Source organism: Thermobia domestica, chromosome 12 (assembly GCF_964235325.1).
Source record: "Thermobia domestica chromosome 12, izTheDome1.hap1.1, whole genome shotgun sequence".
NCBI classification, from domain to species: Eukaryota; Metazoa; Arthropoda; class Insecta; order Zygentoma; family Lepismatidae; genus Thermobia; species Thermobia domestica.
The window spans coordinates 28,152,731-28,176,069 of NC_137465.1; the positions used below are offsets into that span (position 1 = coordinate 28,152,731).

At 38.0% G+C, this 23,339-nt stretch overlaps 1 protein-coding gene across 1 annotated transcript in view; it reads right to left on the reverse strand.

Moving 5' to 3' along the window:
- The window catches only part of LOC145666382 (sorbitol dehydrogenase-like), a 60,889-nt gene extending 39,299 nt beyond the window's left edge, over positions 1 to 21,590 (reverse strand). Inside the window, exons 1-2 of the mRNA XM_081733572.1 lie at positions 21,282 to 21,590; positions 1,304 to 1,337 (exon numbers count right to left, since the gene is read on the reverse strand). Of these exons, the coding sequence (XP_081589698.1) occupies positions 1,304 to 1,337; positions 21,282 to 21,341 (94 nt within the window). The 5' untranslated portion in view covers positions 21,342 to 21,590. The remainder of the gene's footprint in view (positions 1 to 1,303; positions 1,338 to 21,281) is intronic.
- Positions 21,591 to 23,339: the final 1,749 nt, after the last annotated feature.

Sequence of the window (23,339 nt, forward strand, 5' to 3'; positions counted from 1 at the left end):
TTATTTATTTTGTAATAATTTATGTAAGGTTTATAAAATGAGTAGAAATATTATTTAAAAAGTAGTAAATAAGAAACCTAGACAGCATGATAAGTCATCAATTACCGTTGAGTTCATTTTCTTAGTCGCTACCTTTACCTAGATTTTTGAGTAATTCAAATTCTGGTCACACTGTAATTTCTATGGATGGCAACACTGAAAATTCTTCCGATTCGTATTTTTGGGTGTAGAATAACATTATCTATTAGTGTGGTAAGTTACATTTTATTACCCCTTTCCACTTACGAAAAACGGGCAAAAGAAAAATTATTAGTTTTTCAAAAATATTTAGTAGTCTGCCGCCTTAACGTCCCACGATTATGCCGGCTCGGCCAAAGGAGACGGTGATGATTAGAAATGAATGAAATGGTGGAATGAAGAAAGTGGTAAGTAAAGGGAGAACCCCGAAAAAACTCCACGCACACGGTGTTTGTCCATCACAAAGGTCACTTGGTACAATGGTTAAAATTTGAGAAATAACACTAATTTCACGGTTTGGTCATTCATTGTATCTATTTTTATGCCCCTTGAGAATCTTGTTGGCATAGACTTTATATGTAGCTACTGTATACGAAAAATTCCATATATGTTGCCAATTTCAACAAAACTTCCTTATCTCTGTCGGAAAAATTAATGTAAAAAAAATCCTTCAAAATGGAATTTTTCCTACAGGTTGGCACCGCTGATTCAAGCTCTAATGAAAACAATATCATTACGCCACCAGAAATCATAGCAACATATCACGTACTTAAACACCATCTTAATTATAACAGCCAGGATTGTCAAATAAATTGGCAAATATTATGTTTACTGAGTCTGCAATTGTAATAGGCCTATATATTAAACCTGACCGCACGAAATCCAACCGCATTGTGGAAAAAGTACTTGCACCATTAACGCCTTCATCCTTTTTGCTGTCTGTAGATCAACATTAAAACCGTAAATTGTAATGGATTTTTATTACTTGAGTTAAGTTCTGATTAACGTGGAATCCAAATCACATGAGCTCCCGCCGGGAATCGAACCCGCGTCTCCCATGTCAAAGGCGCGTACGCTAACCGCTTAGCTACGAAGAAGCTCATAAGATAAATAAAAGAAGGATTTTTTTAATGATGCAGATACTCAACAACTTTCAAAAGAACTGTTAGGACCCTTCCAAAGCCAAACTACTCACAAATCAACAATGGTTGCCATTTAAACTAATAGCAACAAGTGGATAGAATGAAGAAAATATTCAGTGATTACAATAATGTAAAATACGTACCATCATCCTTTGGTTCAGGAATTGGCCGTTGTTCCTGCAAAGAAATAACAAAACACGCATTAATTCTAAAGTATTGAAGCAATTATTTATGATGTTAATATAAATACCGACCGTTCAATTTCCAACCGAATGTCTTGTCAGTGCTCTCTTTGACCGAATTCATTTAAATTGAGGTAAATTCAGTTTCCTCTTCTGAAACTTGATTGTCTGTAGTGTTTGTCTCTGAAACAAGTTTCTATCAGAAATTTTGTATGTTAGTGATATTGTTCGTGAGATACATTTTCACCCTAACCAGTTTCAGATGGAGCACTGATATAAGGAAATAATCTCTGTTAAAAGTTTTCTTGTTTCTCTGAAAATTCAGGAAAATGCAGCTGAATTTCATACTGATCACCGATTGAAAACGCCCTCATGTTCCCACTCGTATCGCTATTTCTGAAAGTATTATTTAAAACTTTGGAAAAAGGAAATGAAATCTTTGAGTTTTACGTCCCACGGTTATGCCGGTTAGACTAAAGGAGACGGTGATTATGAGAAATGAATGAAATGGTGGAATGAAGAAAGTGGGAGGAAACGGAAGAACCCCGAGAAAACCCACCAGCACGGTATTTGTCCACCACAAAGTCCACACGGTGCGAGCTGGGATCGAATCAGGGACCCCAATCACCGGAGGTGAACGCTCTACCAGTGAGCCACCGCGCCCCCAATTTATTTAAAAACTTTGGATTTGAATTATTGCTCTACTGTATTCTTCTAAGGGTTTTTGGTAAGTGAAACAGAAGAAACTCGTTTTTCGTGAAATAATATTTTCCGCGACGGAATGATCCACAATATGGTGCAAAATAAGATATTAAAAACCTGATTCGTCGAGTATTCATCTGGTATTTTTTTCTTTAACTTTTGGATTTGAATATTTCTGATGAAATCCAGTTTATTTGGATTCTGGCACTGATTTAGGACAAGAATAATTTGAAAAGGGATAAACTGAAGTCCAAAGTGCAAAGAAGGTGATCGAAAGCTTGTTCTCGAAGATGTCCCTGCACCTTCACGTGTGCACCCACTTCGAATCTGTGGTCATCGAGGATTTTTTTTTTTTCATCGTCGACACTGGTGAACTTCAAATACACGAAGCATCCTGGACACCGGAAAATGAGGTCGATGTCAATTATTTACATCCTGTTTCTCTTGCATTTTCAGGCAGCATTTTGTCCTTGCCAATCATTGGTGACCTAAAAGGATGGGTGCGATGTCCTTGGGAAAACGATAGTATGCAATTTCGAATAATTAAAATTGGTTAATTAAACAACCTTATTGGGTTAAAATATTATTACGGTACTACAATTTTCTAATACTTTGATATGTTGGCGAAAAACACTACAAATATATTCAGAATACAAGTATTTTGTAATAAAAAGTTCTGCCATTAATAATAGTTTTTTGCTGTAATAACTTGGCAAAATAAGCAAAATTGGTGAAAAAACAAAAATGAAAAAATGTTACATAAAAAAGTGGGAGGGGTTTCGCCTTGCGTAACGAAGTGTGACAAGGAGTGGAATGGGGTAAAAATGTGTCAAAAATAGCATTATATAATATGTGAACGGCCCCTTATTCCCCTTTTCCCAAAAATTAAAAAAATATATATATTCGCTTAGTCATTAAAAAATAAATAGCCTATGATACGCGTTCTAGAGTCGTTTCCCACACGTATTGCCTTAACAGCCATTCTTATGACATTGGCCAATACAATACGATAGTATATACGGTCTACTTATTTTTCAAGAAGTTGTATCGCGCTTGGTTTATTACGTAACACTGATAACGAAAACAGTTTACACTAACAAAGGTAGTTTGAATAGTTCTTATCGTAAACAATGCAATCTTGGGGGCAGAAGATATCTTCGCATCGTAAACAAACTGTTATCTGTATTAAACGACCCTGAACAACATTTGCATTTTCAAGTGGAACCAGTCATTTATGTTTCCGGTACAAAAAACAGCGAGAAGGAACTAAAATTGATCCACATCAACTTCAGTTCGATAGACCATTCTTTTCATTGCTATTGTGCAGCTGATAATTCTCGTCTATACTGTAAACTGTTAGGAATGTAAATAGGATTGAAACAGGAAGCTATTATGAAATGTATACCTCAAGAGGCAGCATATACAGGGTGGCCCATTTTAATCTTTCCACGCAAATATCTCGAAAATGGTTGAACATAAATGAACTAAACAAAAACTCAGATAGAAAATACCATGGGGCAAATCGGATGGTAATGTCGCGGTGCCTTCTAGGGACGCTCTTCAAGGGGGTCCGGGGCCCAACTTTAAAATTTTAAATGGAAACATGGGGCGACTGACACCTCGTTCGATAGATCTTTAAAAAACTAAAATGGCAGTGATGTGGCAAAAGATTTTTCATATCGGTCACCGTATTCAAAATGGCCGCCAAGATATATTACCTGTATCAGATAAACGTCCAGTACCACTAATATGAAAACGGTTGGACATAAATGAACCAAACAAAATCTCAAATAGGAAAGCCATGGGACAAATCGAATGATGTTGTCGCGGTGCCCTCCCAGGGCCGCCTTTCATGGGGACCCAGGCGCAACTTAGAAATTTTAAACGAAAATATGTGTGAAGTGATACCTCGTTCGATAGATCTTCATACACTAAACAGCGTTGTGGCAAAAGATTGTTCATATGGGTCACCGTTTTCAAAATGGCCGCCAAGACATGGTGCCTGTACCAAATAAAACGTTCAGCACCACTGATATGAAAACGGTTGAAGATAATGAACAGAATAAAAACTCCTATAGGAAATCACAGCGAGTATTTATCATTTCGCGGCTCGAAAATGTTCCAACAGAGGAGATGATGATTAGAGTAAAAGTGCCATAATGCAAAGGAGGAAATCTAATTCCTAGAAAATCATCGTTCCAACGTCCTCCGTAAGTGGGTGGAGGGGGGCGGGAAGGAACGGTGAAATTGCAAATGAGAATCTTAGCTTTTGCAAATTGTATCTACACAACAAAATTATCTGAAATCTGTTTTTATAAGAGATTGATGTCTGTAATGGAAAAAAGTAGGTAAAATTCTTATTAAATGGTGCCTTCCATTTAGATTGCAGGCAATGATTTGTGCAAAAATGAATCAACTGAAACGCGAAACCAATTTGTTGAACAATGCAATTTTAGAACAATGTGTACAAACGTTGATTTTGCTTAAAAGTCGTCTGCACAATATTGGTTCATTACAGTACCAGTCACTTGTACACCCAAATGTTTCAGACAAACCATACCTATTGCAACTAAAAGTGGGGTTCTCATTTGAGATTTTACCATTCATTCCCGCTACGCCCACTTACGGAGGGAGATAGAAAAGATAATTTTCTAACAATTAGATTTCCTCTTTACCATTATGTCACTTATACTTCAATAATCTTTTTCTCCGTTGGATTATTCTTGAGGCGTGGAATGATAAATACCCTCTGTGATTTCCTGTACGAGTTTTATCCTGTTCATTTATCTCCAAACGTTTTCATATTAGCGGTACTGGATATTTTATCTGATAAAGGCACCATGTCCTGGCGGTCATTTTGAAAACGGTGACCCATATGAACAATTTTTTGCCACAACGCTGTTTAGTGTATGAAGATCTATCGAACGAGGTATCATTTCACACATATTTTTGTTTAAAATTTCTAAGTTGCGCCTGGGTCCCCATGAAAGGCGGCCCTGGAGAGCACCGCGACAACATCATTCGATTTGCCCCATGGCTTTCCTATCTGAGATTTTGTTTGGTTCATTTATGTTCAACCGTTTTCATATTAGTGGTACTGGACGTTTATCTGATACAGGTAACATATCTTGGTGGCCATTTTGAATACGGTGACCGATATGAAAAATATTTTGCCACATCGCTTTTTAGTTTTTAAAGATCTATCGAACGAGGTGTCAGTCGCCCCATGTTTCCATTTAAAATTTTAAAGTTGAGCCCCGGATCCCCTTGAAGAGCCCTCCGCGTCCCTGGAGGGCAGCGTGAAATCACCATTCGATTTGCCCCATGGTATTTCCTATTTGAGTTTTTGTTTAGTTCATTTATGTTCAACCATTTTCGAGATATTTCCGTGGAAAGATTAAAATGGGCCACCCTGTATAAAGTGGAATGTAAAAATGTTCGATGGTTAACCCCTCACACAAAGCTGGAGTGATTTCGATCAAGTTTGTCACATAAATGGACCATTCGCATTACTTTTCCAGAAGGCTGAATCTTAAGAGGAGTAGAGAGCATTCAATATTTATACCAAAAAATATGGTTTCTTACGAAACCCGTCAAGATAGATGAAACTCGGCACATATTCCCCATCAAAAATAAGCGGACATCTGTCCCAGCACTTCTGAAAGTTTTTGCTTTAGAGGGACAAGGGGCTTATTCAATATATATAAAAATGAACGTAACGATGTTTAGTGCCCAACTCCTTCTGCACCGCTCCACCTGGGGACATGGTGGCTCAGTTATAGAACGTTTACTTCTTGTGAGTGGGGTCCCTGGTTCGTTCCCCGGCCAAGTAAGTTTGTGGTGAACAACATCGTGTCCGTGGATTTTCTCGGAGTACTCCTGCTTCCTCCCACTTTCTCATTCCACCAATTCTTTCATCATCACTCACTTGCTTTAATCATCATCTCCCTTAGCATAAAGGGTGTAATCGTGAGACGTTAAACTGAAAGATTTCCTTTCATTTTCATTTCACACCACTCCATCGAATTTGATGATTTTATGCACACGAGTGAACCATAGTTTAACTTAGGCTTTTATTAAGTTAAGGGTGAGGGATGGGGATGGAAAGTGTAACATGTAGAAATAATAGTAAAATACCGATATTAGTGTACAATCCATAGCTTCCGATGTTGCTGAGATGAATAGCAACACTCGATGCTATTTAAATCCGAATTCATCCCTCCATCAGCTTTGAAATGTCCCCACAGAAAATAATCGCAGGGGTTTAAGTCCGGTGATCTTGCTGGTTGATGAAAACATTCTGAAATGGGTCTGGGAGGAACTGGATTACTGAATTGATGTGGGTAGGGTAACAACGTGGGCTCATATTTGTGAGTTAAATTGTATTACAATTTTTACCACGAAAATTTTGACATATATAGTACTTGTGTGTGTAAAATATTAAGTGCTTCGCACAATTATATATATATATATATATATATATATATATATATATATATATATATATATATATATATATATATATATATATATATAGATAGATAGATAGATAGATAGATAGATAGATAGATAGATAGATAGAGGCGCGGATCCAAGGGGGGGTATAGGGTGTATACCTTGACGCTCAGGTACACGCTGGATAAAATGGGCTTCAATCCTGCTTTACACGGGATAAATTAGCAAACTATAGTTTAGCTCCTCTCTTGATCATATCCTGGACCCGCCACTGTATATATATAATTCAAATCGTTTACTGAAAACATGAAAATACGTTCCCTACTAAATTCCTGCTCATATTTTAAATTAATTGCATTCCGGTCAAATGATTTCATTAACTGTATTTTGGAACTATCTCAATATAAGTTTATTAATACGATAAATAAATATTTAAACAAAAATTCAGTGTACATAGCAGTCCATTTTATTACATTGTGGACTACGGTGAAAAAAATGCGCATTCTTGAAATAATAATCCTTGACAAAATCTATAATAGGAAATGAAAAAAATATCATTAACATAGATTAGAATGTCAATCGATAGGCACTGCCATTCATCAAATAGAATTCTTTGTTCGGCCACACTTCGATCTCTTTCTAGTGATAAATTTCTGCTGGTCTTTCACATACTCTAATTAATCAAAACATCTTAACAGAAAGAAAAAAAAACACATACATACACATACAGCAGTTCTGTACGTACTTATATCTATTTCCTAACAACGTGCCAGAAGATAAGTAAATACTTCCTGTTTGTTAATTCAATGATAGTTTAACGTGTTAATAATGCAGGAAACTGTCTGTTGGACATCTATTATTTTGCTTCTTTTTATAACGATTCTTCTGGATCCACTGGCCAGGTCCACAGGAAGAGGGGAGGGGAGAACTTCCTTCTAAATATGCATTATCCCTTTTAATATCCTGCCTTTTTAAGGTAAATTGTAGACTTTCAGATAAACAGGTATCAGGGCCGGATTTAGGGAGATGCAAAGGTGCACGTGCACCCCCATTCGTTGTAAATATACACTACCTAAAGTGAGAAGTTAACGGTGAGTTTTACAAAATCAATTTTCTGAAGGTTGAAGGAAAAGAATTCATCGAGAGCAGACACTTAGCATTTCCAAAGGAATTCCTCATTCACATCAAAGATGCCTAAAGGCATTTTAAAAAACTTAAATTTAATTCAAATGCACTAGTAGTTATTAGTGTAGCCCCCCTCAGAGAATCATTGATCCGCCCCTGGCAGGTACTGCTTCACTGCTATTTATCATGAGATCATGGTTCATAGTATCATGGTTCATGAACTTCATACATCGTTTTCTTTCACAATAGAGAAGTCTTTCAAACGGTACTATTCACATTTCCCTATCATGTCCCTGAGACAGGAGTTCTCATCTTCAGGACGGGAGACCCGGGATCGATTCCTGGTGGAAGCTTATGTGATTCAGATTCCACGTTAAGATATAGGTCCACGTCTTAAATTGTCTCGGCGCTGAACAGAATACTAAACTCCAAATCAATGCACCACCCAACCAATCGACTCGGAATCGGAAGCTCTTTTCCGTCACAATTAGAGTTTTAGTTTCAAGGTCATAGGCTCGATTCCAGTTTTATTCAAGTTTGTGTTGAACAGATTGTGTCCATTTGTTTCTAAGAGTTCTTTATTGCGTTCCACTTCATCCCTCAGTTCCTTTCATTATTCACTTTGTTTACTCATCATCTGTTTCCTTTAGCCTCATGGACATAAACGTGCGTTGTTAAAATTCCCATTTCATTTCATTTCATAGTATTAGACCAATAATGCAGTCTTGAATTTCCGAAATCACTTTTCATTGTTCACTCCTCAATTACCTGTGAGTAGATCACGGGTATTTAGATACCTAAATTAATTATATAGGTAACCTGGTACTTGTAAACTACTATGGATGAATTATTTGTTTTCCTCGAAAACAAATTCAAGTATTGTTTCTCTTCTCTGTCTAAAAGCACTAAGCTTAGTATCGAAAAGAATATTTTATTACAGCAGACACTGGATTTGTTTGGAAGAGCTGCTTACAGACCTCATGTAAAAGCAGCAAGTCTCTCGGAGAAGTTAACTCACGTGAACAGGGTTGGGAATAATCTCCTCAATGTGATTCCTCCTTAGTGCAAATTACTTCTTACATTAATAAGATTTCCGTAAACCCGAAAATAAATCCGGAGTTCAAATGTTCAGGAAATCAGTATCAGCCCTAATAACACCTTTGTCACTACCAGAACGTAGTTTATTATTATTGAGTCATATTAATATCCGAAACAAAGGATACGAATTTTATTTTTTCATCTTTAACATCTACAAGAGCCCAGTTGTACACAGAACCCAAACTGTCTTTCATCGTCGTTTGGAGAAACATCATTCCATGACGTCACGACAGGAATACACAACTTTACTTTTGTTAGGCAAGCTTTTAAGATTCAATTAGTCTGTCGTCATTGGAATTAGAAAGAATTTGATTGATTGCAATAGCAGCTGTTCCCACTACTCAATCATTACCTTTGCTCTCCTAATTGCAATTATTCATTTTTTTCTTTTTATTATTTTCAGCCACGTAAAATTCAGCGTTCTTGCATCAAATTCGGTCATTAGATTAATTTTGCCCTTTCCAATGGTCTGTTCTTTGCTTGTGTGTTTCACAAGTCATGCATCGCATGTGTTTTGTAAAGAGCCACTTCTACAATTCTACAGAATGTTTTAAAATCAAGCTTGCTAAGCGGAATATATGGTTAACATACAGGGGAATCCGGATTCGATTCCCGCTGGAAGCTCATGTAGTTCACATCCCACATTAATACGAATTACGAATACTAAAGCATCTTTTTTTTTACGAATACTAAAGCATCTTTTTTTTTAAAAAAAATACAATATTAGGTATTAAAAAAAAGATTCCATATATTGTAGTTACCGTGGAGCACTCACGAGTAGTGTATGTGGAAGAAGCGGATGAATTTGAATATTTGCTGTCCCGGTTAGGACAAATGGACTCGTTAACCAGCACAGATGTATTCCTTAAGCAAATTCGAGATAATAGAAGAGTGGATGAAAAAGTAACGCACACTTTTTTCCACGCGATCGTATATTGATCTAGAGCGTGAAAATTGACAGATAAGTACTTTGAAGTTCGCCCTATAGACAGGACTTGTTTAATTAAGTGTACCTCTAACGGTAGAAGCGTGAAATACTGTGCAAAGATGGCGCGTATGTTACACTAGTCTACTTGTGAAGAGCAGTGAGGTGTAGTTCGTTTTTTGTAGGCGGAAGGACAAAACTCGAGTAAAATTAATTAAAAAATGATATGTGTGTATGGGGACTACATGGATCATAGCAACATTTCCAGGTGATACAAGTTCTTAATGAAGAGAACTGTGTGAACATTGCAGATTTGTCCAGTAACAATATCAGCCTAACAGAATGTCACGGCTTTTGAAGAGCATTCGTCCATCTTCAAACGTTGTAGTATGCGTTCAACATTCTGTACGATGTAGTCCATATAAGCAGACGGACGTCCAGAAAGGCCATTGAATGACTATATGGCAGAACCATCTGGTACTGTATGCTAAGAATAACGTGCTTTTCCAAAAGACGCCGTCAGAAGTGACGAGTTCTGGGCGTACCACTATACACCTGAGACAAAGCGGGCATCCCGAAATGGAAATATACCGATTCCTTAGAAATTAGGAGGCTCATTAAAAAAAAAAAAAAAAAAAAAAAGTGCTAGTGAGTGACTATTGTGGGATATGCAAGGATTCAACTAGTGGATATCCTAACGCCCGTAGCCCCTTCGAAGGTTACTTCCTATGGAACAACATTGGAAATGTTTCACCATGCGCCTTAACATTAATTATGAACATGACAAGCTCTTCACGATAATGCACGCCCCTACACTGCTGCTTCTGTACGTGAGAAACTCCAAAATTTGTGTGAGAGGTGTCCTAGCACACTCCGTACAGTCGTGATATTTTTGGCCCGACGAAAAAATTGGCCGGCTTATGTTTCAATTCTGACGACGAAGTCAAATTGATTATGTGCAGATGGCTATACTCCCAAAAGGACGGACTTCTATGAAAAGAATATTTTGAAACTTAGGAAACGATGAGAGCAATGTGTTGAGTGACTTTGTGGTTATGTTGAAAAGTATCTTTAGTATTAATATGAACAACTACGTGTATTAGTATGTAAGTATAGTAGATACAACTACAACACACGTTATTTTGTGTATATATTCTTGATATATCTCCGCCTATATATTCATCCGCTATCGTATATGTTGGTTGGTAATTATAAAAAAAAGTTATTAAAACTCTCAGTAAGTCTGCGACAATGCCGAAGGTAAGTGAAGAAATTAGCTAATCTGAAAATGAGTTTTGTTCGTGGGACCCACAGAAAGAAAGAACTAATTGTTTCGTTATATCACTGTACCTGGGTATAATACGAAACTAGAGGTAATGGTTATATACAGCGTGCAACAAAAAAAGGTCGGGACAGTGAAATATCTGGAGAAATGCACTTACGATTCAAAAATCACGAAACACGTCTATTCAGCTAACATAAAATGAAGTTGCCCTTCCCACCCTAAGGGAGAGGGGAAGTGCAACTTTAAAATGTCAAACGCAGATCCCTTATTTTATTACAGATTCGGATTCTGCGACAGCAAATACGCAGCTTTTACTAGAAATACTTTTCCGTTATCCTTCTAGATTGCGCTATAATCGCAAAAAAATTAATATTATTCTATGTTACCTGAGGTTGATACTAAACTAAATATCTCGAGAAATACAGTTGCTATTTAAAAGAACACGAAATACTTTCCAATAACTTTAAAAGATCTATTCAACTAACTTAAAATAAAGTTGTCCTCCCCTGCTTAAGGGGGAGGGATGAGGAACTTTAAAATTTCAATTGCAAACCTCCCTATTTTTATTGGAGGTTCGGATTCTGCAACTGGAAATACACGACTTTTACTTGAAGTATTTTTTTTAATCCTTATATGTATATACAGGGTGTTAATACAAACATTAGGAGATGATTCTTCACATCAAAATAAGAGAAAAAGTTCATATAGACCTATGGCGAAAAGTCCATAGTTTCAGAGCTAGGGCTGTCCAAAATTGCGAAAAAGCCAAATTTCAACAAGTCCTATTTCGAATTCGAGAGACTGTGGATGGTGCTTCTTATCAGATTAAAGGAAGCCAGGCATACACAATCCAAAAAGTGCATATTTCATCAATTGTGAATAGGTGTAGAGAGTATTCCCTACAGGATGTAATTCTCAGATATGTTTTCAATAAAGTTTTCAGATATACCCTGATTTGAAGAAGGGTCCAAAGTAGGCAGGAAGTAAACCTTGTCAACAATGGACATCCAATCCTTCGGAGGGAAGGCGGAAGTGCTAGGAACCGGCAGCTCCATGTTTCTTTGTGTTCGCAAAAACGTGTATTCTGTCACGGCATATTTCACGTTTTCTTCACTTACTCTATAAGCGTGAAAGAAAACATCGTACCATGCGAGTTCCCGAGTACGAGAGACCGTGCTGCTGACGATCGTTAACACTTCTGACATCGCGCTAAAGGATTCTGTGTTCATTGCTATCAATTCTTATCGTTTGCCTACTTTGGACCACAAGTCAGAGCATATCTCAAAATTTGGTTGATGGCATGTCTGGGCATTTCACCCTGCAGAGAATAGTCCGTACACATTGAACGTTAATGAAATATGCATTTTTGGATTACGTATGCGTGATTTCTTTTACGCTGATAAGAGCTACCATCCACAGTCTCTCGAATTCGAAATAGGGCCTCTTGAAATTTGGTTTTTTCACAATTTTGGACAGCCCTAGCTCTGAAACTATGCACTTTTCGTCATAGGTCCATATGAGCTTTTTCTCTTACTTTGATGTGAGGAATCACCTCTTAAAGTTTGTCGCTATAGTTCATTAACACCCTGTATAGTTACAGTGTTTTCGACAAATACATCACACGTTCCAGTTATAATTGACCGAACTCGTCTAAGTTCGAAACTTACGTTCACCCTTCCCAAATAAATGGTGTTTAATTGCGTTCCTTGAAAAATGATTAAATATTTAAGTATTTAACATACTTAGTAATTTGGCTACAGGTACGAGTAAATTAAAATCACTTGCAGCCTTTAACCAATTTATCTCCTGAGTACTAGGGATGGCCACAAAGTTCCGGTTCCGGCGGAACCGGTTCCGCAAGGAACCGGTTCTTGGAGACCCGGTTTTCAGAACCGGTTCTGGAACCGGTTCCGGACCTGGATCCGAAAACCCGGTTCCAGAACCGGATCTAAGGAAGCGGTTCCAGATCTGGATCTGAAAACCCGGTTCCAGAACCGGATCTTAGGAACCGGTTCCAGATCTGGATCTGAAAACCCGGTTCCAGAACCGGATCTTAGGAACCGGTTCCAGACCTGGATCCGAAAGCCCTTAAAGACCCGTAAAGGAGGCATAAAGTTCACCTTCAAAAATAATGCAAAGAGGACCATGCGCTTGTGCCTTCCTCGCCCAGACCCGCTTGTGCCCCCAGGAAAAAATTTTGGTCCACCAGTGGGTGTTTAGCCAAATGAGTTGGCCAGTTTGCCTGTTTAACCAATGAGTTTGCCAGTTACCCAGTTTATTTAGCCAAATGAGACAAGCTGCCGCCGCCTGGGCGCCTGCCTGTCGCTTCCACCATTTCATCTAGCATACTGTTCACAGCTTGCCAGCAGCTCGGGTTTAGCGTAGGGATGGTCACAAAGTTTCGGTTCCAGCGGAACCGGTTCTGCGAGGAACCGGTTCTGTTTCAGAACCGGTTCCAGACCTGGATCCGAAGAACCGGTTCCAGACCTGGATCCGAAGAACCGGTTCTAGACCTGGATCCGAAAAACCGGTTCCAGACCTGGATCCGAAAAACCGGTTCCAGACCTGGATCCGAAAAACCGGATCTTCTAGAACCGGATCCGTTTAGACCCGAAAACCGGTTCCACTAGGAACCGGTTCTGGCCATCCCTACTGAGTACAAGTTAGCACATACTCGTGACAATTGCGCGTTCAACTGATAAGCATGAATTGCATCTCGCGCCTAATGATATATTATATAGTCATTTGTTATCTCTTTTTTCAAGTGTTATTTCTAAACTTGATAAAGACGCTCGAAAAGCTACATGATTTACTGTGTGTATAGAATCATAAGTTAATTCCATTAGAGCTAGAAATACTAGAGTTAGTCTAATAATAATAATAAAAAAGTAATATCTAAATGATTATTATATTTACATGTTCATTTAGTTCTTGCCCAACTTAGAAAACATGACTTGGAAATTAAACAAAAATTAGGCTTATACAGGAAGATTCATGTTCATATTATTCAGAGTATATAGGGTAATTCTTAAATGAGTGCATATATTTTGTTGAATGATTTGTTGGGTCGAAAGAATGAATATGTTCCAAGCCTGAACTAAGGAGGCACAGGATGTTCCGAAAAATCATTTCAAGATTGCACTATAAAAAAATTCGTAAATGCAAATAACGATGGTTCTCTGACAGCAAAGAATAAAACACATCATGATACAAGTTCTTACAGTTACGTGAGGAACCGTGGGGCTGGCGGTTCATAACACTTCCCACTACCCGCCGACATATTCCTTGTTCACTATTGTCAAGGCCTAATTTTTCCAAGCTATGGACCGACCTTTGTCCAAGTATGTCTTGAAACTTTTTATGCCCTGTTGGGAATCCACTGCCCATCCATTACCCATTGGTAAAATACGCATTTTTGGATGGCGTGTTTTCGACTTTCTCTATGGTTTTTCGTGTTATAAGTATGAAATGTATTTTTCCATTATTAGGATGGCCCTAGGTTTAAAACTATGCACTTTTCTTACAGGTCCATAAGCAGTGGCGGATCAGCCCAGGGTCGGGGGACCTAGGCCCCCAGTTTTTGAGTTACAAAAATAATTTAAGCTATTACTTATAAACTTCTTAAAGTATATAGTAAATTCATGATATTATAGTCTGGGGTCTGGCTGGCGCCTCCAGTTGTTACCTTCTAGAACCGCCTCTGTCCATAACAACTTTTTTCTTTTATTTTGATGTGAGGAATCACCTCTTGGAGTTTGTCAGTGTAGTCCATTAACATCCTGTATATATTACGTATGCCACTGGATACGGCAATGGATTCCAAAGCCGCAATTCGAGATTTATTACGTTATCTTACACGTATGCACGTGAATCTGTACAATCTGTTTCACATAGCCCTGATGCTGAAATTACGACGTTAAGTTTACCGCAAATAGTTTTTTTTTTCCTCTGGCGTGGAAGACCTGGGTTCGATTTGCGGTGTAAGTGAATGTGGTGTAGGTCCCACGTTAAGCTGTAAGCAGGGGCGTCATTTAGGGGGACAGGAGGGAGCAATTGTCCCTCAAGAGTTTGAGAAACACATATACTTTAATTAATTGTATACTAATATACTAGTACAAAACGTGAAAGTCTTATGTCGGTGATGCTCTTGCCCCCCCCCCCCCTCAAGCGAAGTCTGAAATGACGCCCCTGGCTGTAAGTCCTGGCGTTGAAAATGAATTAAACTAGTCAATGACTCTGTAAGCAATGTAATCCTGTGGGAGAAGGGCTCAAGGTTTTGCGACATTGCAAATTATGACCTGTGTAATAACTTGAGAACTATCTTGTATAAAAAAGTACTTTGCATGGCTTTTACAAGTATATTAATTCTACTCGCTACGTTGAAACGAAAATAGCAAAATCCGGTTCCAAAATAGAAAGACGTAAGAATCAAGTTAACATGATATCCTTGAAGGGTTGTAGACATATTAAGAGAAGAATGAACATTAACTACACACGCCACAGCTGACCAGCATTTAAAATTAGACAACTTGTCTGCCTACAAATCCTAGCCTCTGATTGGGTAATGGCTTGGCTACTCAGACACACCCATCACTACAAGCAATAACAAGCTATAAAACTGTTGCCCATTCTAATAACTTCAATAGGAAATGCTATTATTATATTCTAACTTGTACGAATGCATTCAAATGACACTTGAAGAACTACTGAAAGAAGAGTGAATTATCAGCGCAATTGCAGATAAAATTATAATTAAACAGAATGAAGGCGTAAATTATGAAAAATTTTCATGAATCGGTTGATGACTGATGAGCAAGGAATCATCGTGTAATTGGTTGAGATTGGCTCATGAATTTCAATTCAATTGGCTGTCAAGACCGGATTTGGGCATCTTTATCTTTCACTTGTTTCATGATTACGCCGACTAGACTGAAGAAGACGGCGATAATGAAAAATGAATGAAATGATGGAATGAATAAAGTGAAAGGAAACGGGAGAACTCCGAAAAAACCAACGCACACGGTGTTTGTCCACCACAAAGCCAATTTGGCGCGAGTTGGGATCGAAACAGGAAAAACACTCACCAGACCAGACGTGAATGCTCTACTGTTTTTTTTTTTTTTTTTTTTAAGTTAACTGATTTACCGAACGTTCGTCAGCAACTTGCTTAACTATTTATCACTATGTTTTTCTTCATTTTATTTGGTTTACTAGTTTTTCCAGTAATGTATAACGACGGGGACACGAACACAGAAGCATCGAGGACATTTAAAATTCCAAAGGCTCTCCCACCGGGAAACTACTAGACCAGCCAGAAGGACATCACTGAGTCAGCGTTGGACACATTTAATTCAAAAAGCTTTCAATTTTCAGATCTCTTCGGTGGCTAAATGGTTAGCCGAAGGCGCGCAGGTTCGATTCAAGATTAATCATGTGGTTCGAGTTCCATGTGAATTTGTTGTAAAAAAACTTTTTTTTTTCTGTGAATGTAGGTTTACTCTCATAGAATCGGTGCTGAAAGGGACTCTAAATTCCAAATCAACCTCCCCAAGTACACTCATGTCCAAAATTATTGTCGCATGTCTATAAATATGTTGTTGGAGGAATATAATTTGATAACGAATTCGCCCGATATTTCTTATAATGTTAGTATGTGTATAATCGGCAAAGACATGTATGGGGCAAATTTCATGTCAAACGAGCATTAAAAAAGAGCAATAAGACGAAAATAAAACTTTCTTGTCCATTTAGAAACATTTTGTTTTACTCACTCTAATTTTCGTATTTATAATTCTTTTCCTATGAAATGTACTACAAATATACATTTCCCGATTATACACATAGTATCGGTATTAAAAGTACCCTGCAAAATCATTATCAAATTATATTCTTACAAGAAGATAGTTATAGATATGCGACAATCATTTTGGTCATGAGTATACCTCACGATAATGGGAGTCGAACCTGGAACACACACACACTAAAGATATTCATACTAACTTCTTAATATTCTATATTAGTCCACCAAATAGCAAAACTCGTCTTATTCAGAGAAAATATTTTTTCAGAAAACGGTGGCTCAGTGGTAAAGCGCATACCTCCGGTGAATGAGGTCCTGGTTCGATCTCCGGCCAATGGTGGACAACATCGTGTCCGTGGGTTTTCTCGGGTACTTCCGTTTCTTTCGAGATTCTCATCCCACTAATTCTTCCATCATCATTCACTTGCCTTAATCATCGTCTTCTTTAACCTATAAAGCATAATCATGGGACGTTAAACTGTGATTTCTTGGAGATGGGACGAATGGAGGAGCAGAATTTTCTTGGGGGTTAATTATATTTTTGTACAGAGATAATATTAGTTTTATATTGCTTCGCGTACCTTGTAATACATGTCTCGGGGGCAGTCAGGGAGGCAAACGATGTCACCGGGGGATAGGGGCACTCCTTTATCCCTCCATCATACTCACTGCACCAATCAACACAGCATAGGACCCAATGAAATGAGACATAAAACTGTCTTGAAGCAAAGATCAACCGCGAATAAAGAATTATTTTATTTTTCTTCCAGTTAGCAAGGTTGCCAGCTGTAGGTAAGTAATTATCTTTAAACTTTTTTTTTTCAAATACATATATAATTTTACTGATAAATCACATGAATGACATGCTTGAGGATGATATACTCTTACGATAGTGTTTTTGCCACAACATTGTTTCCAGAATACGCTAGTTTTTTTTAAAGTGTCTTTGTAAATAGTAAAAATAGTCTTTACAGCTGGCAACGCTGCAAAACAATACGCAATTTTCGTCTCATCTGATAATATTGATGCGTACTAAACATCTACACCAAGAATTTCGCAATTATTTCATTTTTTTAGTTCCTCGTGATTGATTATTTGCAATTCGCTATTTTTAAAAAAATACATTTGCTTCCTTTAAACAATTACTAAAATTAACGGTTTCTGTCATTGGTTTTCCTCCCAAAATATCTGTATGGGTAACGCTAAATTTTGCTGCAAGAATCAACGCTTTATCATTTTTGCTTCAAAAGATACAGACGATAAAAGTCTCTTTTGCGTCACTTTACGGACGCACTGTATACCTTCTAGCATTCTATAATCATATATCTATTTAAGTGGTATAAAATGAGATACAGATATGAACTTTTTAAGTCACCGTTACCGTTACATGATTTGTTCAGTTTGAGGCGAGTCAAACTTGGTTCAAGCCGCCTGCTCACGATTTGAGCCAGAAGATCTACCTAGGTACATCCATCAAGATAAATAGAGATCTACATATACGAAATTCTTCTAACCATTCAACATTAGTGTCAAATGTACAAAATACCATCTTTAACTTGCTACGAGGAGTTAATTGATCCTATGCGGTGAAGAAAGCAAGTCGAGCTGAGCTGATTAATATGAGTCGATTTATACTGCTACGTCAGTTATTTCCAACTCGTCGCGGTTTTACAATCTAAGGAAAGCAAAGAGAAATATAGTGAGGGAAGGAGGGAATGATGTAGGAGAACAACTGATGGCAGTACGCGAGCAGTCATGCATACACGAGTAGTTTGGCTATAAAATCATCTGCTCATCTTTCAGCTCCTTCTCCCCAAACTGAGAAGACAAGGACTGTGACGTCACAGACCATTCAGTTTGAAATGGCTGCACCTATACGTTAAGGGTTAAGATATGTAAAGCACCATAAGAAACATCACGTCGTTTTAATACACCTGATTATAATTAGCTTCACGTATTCGATGTGACACGTAACGTATCCAGCACCGGACGAAGCGCTTGGAAATGAAATGTAATGTAATGAAATCTTTTAGTTTAACGTCCCACGATTATGCCTTTTAGGCTAAGGGAGACGAATGATTAAGGTAAGTGAATAATGATGGAAGAATTGGTGGAAAGAGAAAATGGGAGGAAACGGGAGTACCCCGAGAAAATCCACGGACACCGTGTTTTCCACCACAAACTTATTTGGCCGGGGATTGAATCACGGACCCCACACACCAGAGATAAGCGCTCTACCACTGAGCCACGGAGCCAAATTGGATTGTCGGCCAACTGCTGTATCATTTGTTGGTATTTATATGTTGCACTCTATGCCTCGAGCGAAAAAAAGGACGCTCAATAGTGTTTAAAACAAATCAATCTCAGTACAGTAATTGACAGAAGTAGGCCTATAACATTTTCCATCTGCACGCTAGAGGTCTGCACGAGCCGGAATTTTTAGCCCGGGCCCGTCCCGGCCTGTAAATTTACAATGTGATGCCCAACCCGAGTCCGAAATATGTTTTAACCTTTAGGCCCGAACCCGGCCCGAGCCCGTGTGATAACCAAATGAGCCCGAATTACAGAAACTTAATGACTAACGCAAAATTGTATTTTCATTTACAGCAATTGATGGTTTAATTTTGCAGTTGTGCTTTAAAAGTTCTCTAGAAAAAACGGAGCAATATATATCGTTGTACAGTATATCTACAAAGTTAGGCCCGAGAAATATGGTTGTATAATTAAAAATTCACGGCCCGAGCCCGACTCGGGCCCGAAATGATATATGTTTTTTAGGCCCGACCCCGTGCAGACCTCTACTGGACGCTACACCTTCTACCACACAAGCAGTACACAACATCTATACCTAGGTAGCGCAGGTTTCGGGTAGCACTTCAAGTTAGCCGTAGTGTGTGAGGAACACGTGGCTCAGGACTATGTGAGATTTTCGGGATTCTCCTTTTCCTCTCACATTATCATTCCACCGATGGTTTGATTATCATTCACTTTTCATTACTTTCCCTCTCCTTTAATCTAAAGGCCATAATCGTGGTACTTTAAAGTGAAGATGCCATTTCAATTCTTATTAGGCGGGTTTTAGGGGCGTCATTTAGGGGGGCAGGGAGGGGCAATTCCCCCCCCTGAGTTTGAAATTTCTATAGATTGTATCAATAAAATAGTAGTAAATCAGTGAAATACGCGAAATTTTATTTATATCAATGGGTTTCGCCCCCCCCCCCAAGCAAAATCTGAAATGACGCTCCTGGTGGGTTTGCTCCACAACCGAAGGCGCCATAATTTGTTCTATCACAGCCTCCAATTATCCTGCCCAATACTCTTTTTGGACAGTTAACATTTTTATTTTGTGAATTTTGGATTCGCATCGGGAGATGTTAATTAAAAAATAGCTTGTTATAAGTAATTCACGTCGTACAAGAAACAAATTGAAACTGTAAACATATATGATAAATGATCTATACATGTCCTATTGAATTATCAATATATGAAATAAGTATGTGTTATTACTACTACAAAATAAATTTTAAGTCTTTCAGGGTATGAAGGTCTCCAGCCCAATGGACGGCGTAAGTTCTACTGAATAATGTATGGTTAGCGCACATCGATTTACCAGTGCTGTAATCTTCAGCCCTCTTCACTGCTAACAACAAAAAGGCTAGTGCGTATGTCTTTTTTTTACTCGAGGTCCCGGGTTTGATTCACTGCGGATGAGAACTGAACACTGGAGTAGTCCAGATGCAGGCGCGCATCCAAAATATTTTGCTGGGATAGGATCCAATATTACGAGATGCTACTGAACCAGCGTCTATGCAGTACTGAACTAGTGTTATTCAGTACTCGGAAAGACGGTAAGTAATTGTTAAGTACTGCGACCAATATTCTCAGAAAAAAATGATAGATTGTTTTTATACGAAAAGAAAGAACACGGATTAAGTTGAGTTGAGTTGATTTTTAGTTTAGCGTCCCGTTCAGCAGCGAGGCTATATGAGACGTGGACCTACTGATTAACGTGGAATCCGAACCACATAACACGGATTAAGTGTAGGCTACATCTATAATTTCTTTGCTAAATGAGTACAGTTTTATTAATAAAGTGTACAAATAGTGTATATTTCTTGTTACAAAGTTTCGGGAGAGGGTTTCCAGATCCTGTAGCTCCCGCGGAGGTACGCCCATGTTTAGAACTCACTTTTAACACTGTAGGTCATGTTCTATATAGGTTCACTGCTTACAAGGAACCTAAATAGAAATCAATAAATTGACTGCATTTTTATTCAACTAACTTCCCGTGCACTCATGAACCGGATTAACGCCACCATATCTTAACTGAGAATTGAACTTAAGACCATCACAACGAAGCCCAATACCAGCCAGTAGACCACATATGTGTTACATACAAAGAGAAAAATGTATAGGTATATAAAGCATCAATTATAGAATTGTAAAATATCAAAGAGGTAAACATACCGTATGGTAAGCTCTTACTCATATTTACGCAAGATATCTATTTATGATGTACTGATAAATAAATAAAAGAGCATTTACTTACCAATCTTAAGTCATTTTTCTTATAAAGAATGGCTGACAGGTTATCAGTGGTTGCAGACATGCTTCAATTTCCTTCTTCCTTCACGAATGAAAAAAAAAATGCCTAGCGGGAGTAGATATTCCACGCAGAGTAAACTTCTTCCGTAGTGGGTTGAATTAAAAGCACGAGCGACGTGACACTGCTAACTGTACACACCTCCAGACACCAAAGGAAGGACAATCTCAAACGCATTCGTCAACAGAATACTTTTGCCGAGTCCGGAGAAATAAATTGCGCTGTGACGTCACGACCAATGAATGATCTTGTTTTGTTGGTTTTAATGATGTACTGTAGGCACGAAAAGGAAGTGGGGGGAAATATAACCATAACGAGCGACCAATCTCAAAAGAATTTAATAAGTGTTACTGTATATCCACCTCCCTACAATTTGTCGATAACCTTGATGCTGTAAAGGGCTTCTGAACTTGCTCACAAACATTTCTGATGTGTTACGAAACAGAACAAATCATACCAAAAACTTCTTTTTATTTTCTGTAGATAATAAGCATACGACACTAAGAAGTGACGAATTTCTTTTTCTTTGTTATTATTTATGTAAGAAATACATATGTTCTTACATCATGATTATCACAGAAATCTTGTTTACGAGACACTTTTCTGTAATAAAGTTATATTGTTTATATAACCTTGACATAATTGCAAACGTTAACATTGGCCCTGATCTTCAGCAGTTTTTGTAGCTGATATATACAGGGCGTTTCAAAACAACACCGACAACGTTTAGGAGGTGATTCCTGTCACCAAGATAAGACAAAAAGTATAGACCAACCTGGGTATACAAATGCTTCCTTTAGAAATTAAAGGCTGCCGGAAACATGAAAAAATGAACTTTAAAGATCCATAGTTCCAAAATTTTGGGGTGGCGAGGCAACCACACTTGTTTTGCTTTGAATACTTATTATTATTATTATTATTATTATTATTATTATTATTATTATTATTATTATTATTATTATTATTATTATTATTATTATTTACTGGTTGTACATAGAAAAATGAGGGGTGATAGGGGATCGAGAAAAAATATTGGGATGGCGGTCGCCCCTCTTCGCCCCCCTGTAGCGCCGCTACTGGTATCGTAGTCGGGTCAAGACTTCACTTAGGAAGTAACATGTAGGCTACCCATAAATACATGTTTCACAATCCTAAGGTACTCACACAACAATTTTTATAGAGTTTGGCTACGGGCGTGTAATTTGAAGTACTTACCAACTACCTCTATAAAAATTATTGCGGAAGTACCTCAATATTCTGATGGATATTTGGATAGGGCAAATACTAGTTTTTTTAACTATGGACCTTTAAATTTCATTTTTTTCATGTTTTCGGCAGCTTATAACTCCGAAAGGAAGCATTTGTGCACCCGTGATGGTCTATACTTTTGTCTTATCTTGGTGTCAGGAACCACCTCCCAAACATCGGTGTTGTTTTGAAACACCCTGTATATAAAAGGCCAAACCGGAACTTAACTATAGCATGGTTAGCATACATGTCTTTGGCACGGGAGACCCAAGGTCAATTACTGGTGGAAACTCCTGCGGTTCGGATCCCTCGTTAAGCCTACGTCTCATATAGCCTTGCTACTGAAAGCAGGGCATTTTTTAAGCTACCTTTTTGTATCCAAATGGATACCCAGTCCCAGCACTTGGATTTTGGATACACAGTGCACTTCATAAATCTTTAAATTACTGAAAGAGTACTTGAACAATAAATTACTTGAATTACTGTAAATTTAAAATTACTACAATATATTTTAGTTTCATGACTACATGTTTTAGCTTGTATTCTGTGGATAGGTATAAAATTGGAGAGCTTCATTCTTGAAATTTCAGCTATTCCTCTTTCCTTCGTCTCACGTACTCATTTGTCCACCTCTAGATGCTAGCACAGAGAAAGTTAATAGACCGACTAAAGAGGCAGGAAGGTTGAAGCCGAACTCTCACATGTAACGGTCCAAATGACGTTTGGATTATACACCTTTTGAATAGTCTCTGAGAG